The sequence below is a fragment of the Bacillus rossius genome, chromosome 8 (assembly GCF_032445375.1).
Source record: "Bacillus rossius redtenbacheri isolate Brsri chromosome 8, Brsri_v3, whole genome shotgun sequence".
Classification (NCBI taxonomy): domain Eukaryota; kingdom Metazoa; phylum Arthropoda; class Insecta; order Phasmatodea; family Bacillidae; genus Bacillus; species Bacillus rossius.
Window position 1 is genome coordinate 69,208,955 of NC_086336.1, and position 8,694 is coordinate 69,217,648.

The window sequence follows — 8,694 nt, forward strand, 5'->3', positions numbered from 1 at the left end:
TCATAGCTCACACTACCACTTTGGAGGGAGTTAGATAGGATGCTGCACCGAGAAAGAACTCTTCTTAACAACAAAAGATCAAACATAAAATTGAAATCTTCCATGCATTTAAGTAGGGTACTGGCCTCGCCACCAAAGGTATGATCAGTTGCTGCGATTTCGCTCAAAGCTGTCAATGTAGTTTCGAAATTGTCAAGTAATGAACGTACAGCTTCAACACGACAGCACCATCTGGTGTCACTCAGAGACAAAAAATTCGTTTGATCGTGTTTTTGTCTCGTTTTGACTGTTGTGCGGAATTTTTTGGGTTCAATATTTTTTGTGCTGTCATCATTTGTGGGGTTTTTTCGTTTCTCTTTTTGTTTTTTTGTTTTTTGGAAAACTATTGTGTTTGTTTCGTCTTTTATTTTTGCTGTGTTTTTTGTCTCGTTTCAACTGTTGTGTTGAATTTTTTTGGGTTCGGAATTTTTGTGCTGTCATCATTTGTGGGTTTTTTTTTTCGTTATGTTAGTCCATTTTTCTTTGTTTTTTCCTTGTTTGTTTACCATATTCCTGTTGTGGAATATTGTGTGGCGTTAAATCCTGACAACAGCAATTTTGCTTAATTTGTGTTTTTGTCATTTGTGTTTTTTTGTAGTTTTCTTCTGCAGACATACATGTGCTAAGCAATGGCGTATGTCCAAAAGCCTACATCAAGTCATGCACTCCCATTGCACAAATCTTTCAAAGATAATACTAATAAAACTAATCTTTAAAAAAATTGTTTGACTGTAAAATCGGTTTACGGACGATAGTTTAACGTAACGTCATAAAAAAAACATTGATGAAATAAATGCATACTTTTATGAATAAAATTGAATAATTTTTATTTCAATAATAAAAGAATAAATACTTTTAATTATGTTAGTAATCAGATTTTTAAAATGAAATATAATTAGCCTTTATCGCCGAAATTGTTGTTGTAATAAGCAATGAAAACCACATTAACTTTTCACTTCAATTTATGAACAGCCGACGAAACAGTTAACGTGTAGATGACTTGTAATTAATTTTAAAAACTGGCGTTTAGCTATAAAGTTTAAATATAATTATGAGCAAGTTTTCATATAAATTAAGTGTAATCAAATATCTATCATCAATTATATGAATCATCATAATTTTTCACGTTAAACTACCTTCCGTAAACCGACTTTACTGACAGTCAATTTTTTCAAATAATAAAGTTTCAATGTTAGCAATTAAAACTTTAGTCAATGTTTAGAAATGAAATCGGACGCGTAGGCCAATCGAGTGGAGGAGAGATAGATGCGGCGCAAGCGTACAATAAGCGTAACGGGTCACAGCGTAACGGGCCAATGTGCGTAACGGGACACTTTTTCGTTCGTGCAGCCGGCGTTCATCGATTTATTAGACGTTGTCACGTCAAAAGATATTTTTAGTTCTTGATAAAATTTCGCCATTGCATCAATAACCCATCGTTTATCTGATCTCTATGAAATTTATCACGCTTGACCTTTGAAACCATGGAGGTATTAGTCTATGGAGCGAGTGTCTGTTCTGGAGGTGAAGGTGAAGTCAACTGGTTAGCAATTTGATAGCCAAAGAAATCGTAGCTGTATAAAGGATAATATGCTATACATTTATTTAATAGTTGAAAATAACTCGCTAGGAAAAATCGTAAAGATAACATCATGTAATGAATATTGCGTAAAAAAAAAAACATAACACCAACACATCCGCAAGAAATTAGGGTTAAACTTCCTTATAACCAAAAATATTAAAATTAAACTTTGTGACACACTTGTGCTATCTCCTTTTAATTACTGTGCGGGATTATTTGTCTGCCTTGACAAAACAATGAAATATAGAATTCAGAAACTGCAAAATGCCTGTTTACGGTACACCTTTAATTTAAAGAAACACGATCATATAAGTCTTAAACTTGCATCTGGCTCAACATGGATATCAAAAAGCAGTTTCATTTTATAACCCAACTAAAAAATATACATCTTAGAGCATCACCAAGTTTCTTGTTTTCTAAACTTTCTGGGCAGATTTTTAAACACGGATACTACACCAGACATAATAAAAATATTCAAATACCAAAGCACCATAGCACCTTATTTAAAATATCATGTAGTTACCTGGCAAGCCATTGTGGAATGATTTACCAGACTCGCTGCGACAGAGCACGTCCGACGCTGGTTTCAAAACGCGTTACCGCGCGCTTCTTCACAAGCAACAGTCAGCTGCAACCCTGACACAATAATGGTGACTGCACACTGGAAATACCCAGAAAATATTACAACAGACTATTTTTTACAGATGTGGCATATTGTATTGTATAGCTACGAACCCTTACATTTATGTTTTATTTTTCCAAGTGATTTTTTGGAATAGTTTTTTTAGTCTTTTTTTTCCTTAATTTATATTATTCGTTAAGCTTTTTTAATTTATTACATTCAATAGTGTGGTCCCAATGTTCAGTGTAAAAGTGTTTTATTTGTATAATGTATTGTAATAACACGAGTAAATTGCAAACCGGCCTAGTGCTGAATTTTGTTCGTGTATAAAATAAAATAATTAAATAAATAAATTTTTCAATGCAGAAGGGTAAAAAAAAGGGGGGGGGGAGGGAGGGCTAGAGGTCATTCTCAGTTTGACTTAAAGTATTAACATGGCAAATATTGTATACACCAAACTGTTGTTTTGGAAGAGTGTAATTGGCTCGAACGCGTGTTTTTAGGATAAATTAAGTCATGGCACACCTGTGCAGATTCTTGAAAACACTTAAGAGACTTTAAATATATCTTTATCTTCACTTCCCCCCTCCCCCTTATGAAATATTTTGGTCACCACTCAGATCTCATGGTTGCTCTATGCACAAAAAGACAGCACGGCAGTCCACAGACTTGTGCTTACATAGAGACGATACCGTGCCAAAAGCACCAGCAAACGTCGCACTTATCATCCAGAATCACACACACAAATACCCCCCTGACTATAGGTGGGCTTCTTAAGCATAAATATTTAATATTAAATGAATTTTAAATTATATCGGGCTTCGAATATCTTGAGTGGCTACTCGGTGTTAGTTTGTTTTGCCAGTGAACTTTCCACCCTGTTCTCGTTCAAGGAGCTGTTTCTTTGATTGATAACACTGTCTCATATTTTATAACACTCGAGTACTCAGAGCGAAAACAATTTTAATTCCACTTACTGATAGTGATTGACGTTAGATGGATGATAGCGGTTACGTAACTAATGTGGAAAGACTTTCTGTTACCGAGAGTATACAATGCAGAATAAAAGTACAGCAAATTTAAACAAATTTATTTATAAAAAAGAATAACCGTCAATTATTGCCAGGAAATACAATTCTGTCCACCTATTGGTTCTCCGTGGCTACAGCTAGGGCATGGATATTTCGCGGCCATTCCAGCATGGAGCAGTCAGGAAGACAGGGTAGTCCGCGCATTGGCGAGATACAAGCCGTGCTGCCAGTTTAAGTGGGTTTAGGACCTTCTACCTGTCTGACGGCAGAGCGAAAGGATTTCGTGGTTGTTCGAGAGCCACACCCGCGACGATCGGTCGTCCTGTCGTCGGCAGCCTCCCAGGGTCCAGCAGCAGCAGTTCCAGCTTCCTCATGCTGGTGTCGTCATCACTTATACTTCTGCGTCGGTTTTCTCTACTTGACTGCTCCAACTAATAATTACGCGACTTTCATTAATATACAACTAGTGGTCTTGCATAGCCGAGTGCTTCATAACTCTGCGACTGAGACTGGAAGAAAATTAGCGACACATTGGAAACCAAAACATTCTTCAAAGAAACTAAAAACTATATTTTTTTTTTTGGTAAAAATTGCAACTAATCGAATTACAGTCCTTGACAGGTCTATAAAATTTCTTAACGTGGCGATTTAGATAAAATAAAAATATTTATGAATTTAAAAGATGTGACAGCTTTAAAACCACGTCGAGGTTATACCCAAAGAGAGACACATGCAACGATAGACTGCTGTTATAACGTTATTTAATTACTTTAAAAAGAATTCATGGGAGTGGTTTCACTACTTAGACTCTGAAACTATAATAAATATTTCTTCGCGTGTGAAAATTAACTCACTGTTATGTCATTGCATTTAGTGTAAAAAAAACCTTCGACTTATATATAATTATTACAATGATGATGATGATTGAGAGTGCGCTGGTCCATAGTCCTGAAAACAGGGTCTGAGTGACTGTTTTCTGAAGGTCATCCCTGAAGAATGACAAGAAATAAGGCGAGCTGTGGGCTAACTCGCCGGCAATCCACTATGGGTCACCGAGGTTGGAGGCATGTGATCAGACTGCACATTTATGATTTTTACATTAGCAACTCTGAAAAACAAGCTTTATGAAATCCATTGTTCTTATCTTGATGGCCACAACTTTTACGATAAGGCCCAAACAGTAATCTATTGTATATATGATTTTTACTCAACTGAAGTAGCAGCTATCCAAGTTTTTATCTGGCCTTAGTCTGCCTGCTCCTGTTTCTAAGGAGTAAATTATCGAATATCTAAAGGTCGAGTGAGATAATTATCGTGATTATATTTTACTATATAAATACTACCTGGACAGTGGACATTTTAAGATAAAGTTAGGAATCTGCTGTAAGAGTAAGTAAGTTTCATTTTCACTGTAGAAAATGTTAATGTATTGTATGAATTCAAACTCTAAACATTTAAATTATTGTAAAGTTCAGTTTTTATTTTTTATATTTCCAGTTGTGTTCAATCTTTCTAAGATGGCATGTTCTAATTGGTTATAGCAAATATTGAATATTGTTTAAGTTTAACATATAAATTCACTTACATTAATTGGGTTTACTTTTTAATTTACACCAATTTGTGGAGAATAATTGCATTGAACCTTAGGATTTAGAACTTTTAACTGTTAACATTTTTAATTTATGTTTATAGATAAAGTTAACTTATAGGTTTTACCTAGTTACAATTCTTTTTATTCTTCTGTAACTTTAGATTTACTCTTGAATATGTTTCTGCAAGGTAATGCTCTTCCTCACAGGTATAATTATTAAAACCAATTATGTGTATTTTTTGTGTTTGGTTATACAGACGTACACGGATAAAAATAATATAATGAGCCAAAATCACATACTCGGTTACTTTTAGATTGGTAATATAGAGTCAGCAAATGATAATTTGTTGGTACAAAACAACTGTTCGTGTCACACATGTAAATACCACATTTTGGTACAACATCTAAAATAATAGCATTTTACTTAGGCTGTAAATAATATGTTGGCAACAAATACAAAATATGCATATCAAACGCAGAATTTATTGCAAAAATGATATATTCAAGAACATGTATAAAAATCTTAATCTTTAGTGATTTCAATAGTTTGCTTTAATATGTAGAAATAATTTTTAATACTTTAAATTTACAAATTTTAAATTATTAGTTGCTTTGAATTTTTTGTAAAATAATTAATTAAGTAAAGAAGGTCGACTTTTACTTGAATCAAAGGTTCATCCTGCTTTTCGCTTAAAACTCTCAATGATACAAAATATTCAAGAACGATTGATTATTTTTGCTTCTGATAGGGATTAAAACTGGAAAATTATCGAGGACATAACCTGTTTGATTTATTTTAGTAAAATATTTATTTTTAAATCTACAATGTTTAAAAAATAAAATACAAGGTTCTGTTTACTGTTTTAAAAACTGAAAGTCTAAAATATATATATATTATTTATTTAAAAAAAAACACTACCACTTCGTATTATAACGACTAAACGCACTCATTTTTAAACATTTTCCAGTATTTAATTAAATTTAAAAAAAAATTCTCCCCAAAGGATTTGGCATTTAATGAATTTTTGTTGAATTTGTTCCTTTTACTTCTTAAATTTAAAGAATTATGTCGTAATTTTCATACAGATAAACAATTTAAATACACAATGTTCACATGTACTGTAGTTAATTATAAGATAAACTTATAAAATCATATTCACTTAATTTGAGGAAGGAGTGTTTCATCACATGAATTTTGTTAGTCTGGTGGTATCTATACTAAAAGTACTAAGGTTTTTCACCAATTATTTTTGCTTAGACAATAAATCAAGCTAAATACAAAAATGTTCCCCGGAATTCCCTCACTGCAGAAACATTGAGACGACTTATTTATTATCACGAATCATGCGAATTTGACGTACAAATTTGACGTATATGATTTTTTAAGGTCTTAACAATGATTAAATTGAAATGTTCTTCAAACCAAAAGGATGGTTTCTGACAAAGTTTTTTTTTGTTTGTTTGTCAGGTGTGTGCAAGGAGAAACGTGTATTGTTGACTTCAAGAAACCACAGTTGTAGACCAATAATTTATCATACTATTGAATATTCTTTTATTTTGGGGGTTTATCTAGTGCACACTTCATAGACATGCATCGGCAGGCACTCAACATCTTAGCTACCATAACGATATTGGCTTTGATTCCTTCAAACGATGCAAGGGATCTTCGCAATGTCACGGAACCAAAGACGCCTCAGACCTGCATATCTCTGAAGGCAGGTGGCAAAGACGACACAGAGAGCATCCAAAAGGCCCTGAACTCTTGCACGAAAGGCAAAGCTGTTGCGTTGGCCTCCGGAAATTTCAACTCTGGGCCATTCACCATACCATCAGGTGTCAGTCTTCTGGTGGACAGCGGGGTGGTTCTGAGGGCCATACCAGATCCTAAGTTGTACGACCGAGGTTCAGATCTCTGCGGTACCATAGACGACATTGGTGAAGGGTGTAAACCTTTCATCACAATTTCCGGAGCCGAAGGCAGTGGAATCTATGGTAAGGGTACGATCGATGGTCAAGGTGGACATAAAATGATTGGAAATAACATCACCTGGTGGCATCTGGCCAGAAATGCGTTGGCAGTACACAGGCAGCAGAACAATCCTACGCTCGTGTACATTGTAAACTCCACTGACATCACCTTGTATCAGATAACCATCGTGTTCTCGCCGTTCTACCACGTCCAATCCAGCAACACCAACGGCTTCACCGTGTGGGGCGTAACCGTCAATTCTTCCAGCAGCGCGCTCAACAGCGATGGCATCGACCCGACAGGGTCGATCAACGTGACGATCGCCCACTGCAACATCAGCACCGGCGACGACAACATCGCCATCTCGTCTCTGCACGGCCCCGCGAGACACATCTCCGTGTTCGACAACTACTTCGGCCACGGCAATTCAATGGCGATAGGCAGCGGCACTCTTTATGGCGTCAGCGAGGTGACCGTCTCCAACATGACGATGAACAGAGTCCGCTACGGACTGTACATCAAGAGCGACACTTTGAACGGCGGACTGGTGGCGAACGTCACCTACGAAAACATCTGCCTCTATGATTCTCCCTGGCCGATCACTCTGACCACGAACTACTACCACAAGACGGGCAACCACACGCCAGTGTACCGAAACATCCACTTCAACAACATAAGGGTGCTCACCAATGGGACATTCACGCTGCACGGTCTCAGCAAGTCCTATCCAATCGAGGTCTCCTTCAACAACGTGCATGTCGCTAAAGGTTCTAAATGGTCCGTAAGATACGCACAAGTGAACGGAACTTGGGAAGATGATGCTAGTGGCAGTTCATGCAGTAATCCCAGTAACTAAATTTACCCTGGGACTAAACAATTAAAAGGAAGGTGTGCACATGAAGATAAGTAAATAATGGTTAGTTGCAGTGACTTTTTCAAATTCTCTTTTTTTTTTTTTCAAATTATAACAAACTGTATTATCTGCTGTGATAAGTTCACTCACAGTTTCCAGTTATTTGACACCTTATATTATGTAATAGCAAAATATTTAACTGTAGTTTATGTAGTAAGTCATAAGGATAGTGCGTTGTTTTATATTCTTGATTTTATAATGTTTGTTCTCATGACCTTTATATTTCTGCATTCCTTGTTCTGTAAATCACATTTTGGAAAATTTATTTCGATTAAAATATGTGTGTACATGATGTCCACAACATTAAAGAATTTATTTTCATACAATTTATACCTAGATCCACATACATACTTTAAAAGTCAAATGTGATATAGTTAATATTATATATGTCTTAAAAGCTGTACTATTCTAATGCCAATATTTAGGTCTGTACTTGTAAAATTAATATATTAAACATATTTTTATGTTTTCATGTTATGAAGTTATGAATTCTTTATTTTTAATAAAAAATATTCAAATACATATTAATGACTCTGATTTCGAGCTATGTATGGGTATTTGGTGTTGGTATCTCATTTCAGAATTTTTATATTATACACACCTGTCGTAAGACTTGGGCTATGTTCAATTTGGTGTGTTATGAACAACTAGTGTGATGTGATGTGAACAACTAGAGTATTGTGTCGGTTATTTTTTTTTTTAAATATACCGTCAAAGTTTATATTCCTACATGGAATAAAACAAGAATATATGCTATTAAATGCAAATTAAAATACTTATAAATGCATATCTTACACAGTAGCTATATTTTCTATTCACTGTCTTCTTTCACACAGATCACTGCTTTGTTTGAATCTAGTTATTTAGAATGCAGTTAATGCACAAAAAAATGTGCGTGAGTTGCATGTAAAATTTTAACACTTACCCGAGAAAAAAAAAGAATTTAA

At 35.0% G+C, this 8,694-nt stretch overlaps 1 protein-coding gene across 2 annotated transcripts; it reads left to right on the top strand.

The window, feature by feature from the left end:
* Nucleotides 1-4,635: 4,635 nt before the first annotated feature.
* LOC134535341 (endo-polygalacturonase-like) lies at nt 4,636-8,269 on the top strand. 2 transcript variants are annotated; one of them, XM_063374411.1, is made up of 2 exons: nt 4,636-4,667; nt 6,334-8,269. In XM_063374411.1, exon 2 carries the CDS (start codon nt 6,455-6,457, stop codon nt 7,688-7,690), a length of 1,236 nt encoding a protein of 411 aa, XP_063230481.1. In that variant the 5' UTR covers nt 4,636-4,667; nt 6,334-6,454; the 3' UTR covers nt 7,691-8,269. The 2 variants fall into 2 exon arrangements, with proteins under 2 accessions (XP_063230481.1, XP_063230480.1); XM_063374410.1 differs by having other exon boundaries at nt 4,636-4,663.
* Nucleotides 8,270-8,694: the final 425 nt, after the last annotated feature.

Excerpts from the sequence above, each read along its gene's own strand:
- LOC134535341 (XM_063374411.1), top strand. The coding sequence starts at position 6,455 with ATGCATCGGCAGGCACTCAACATCTTAGCTACCATAACGATATTGGCT.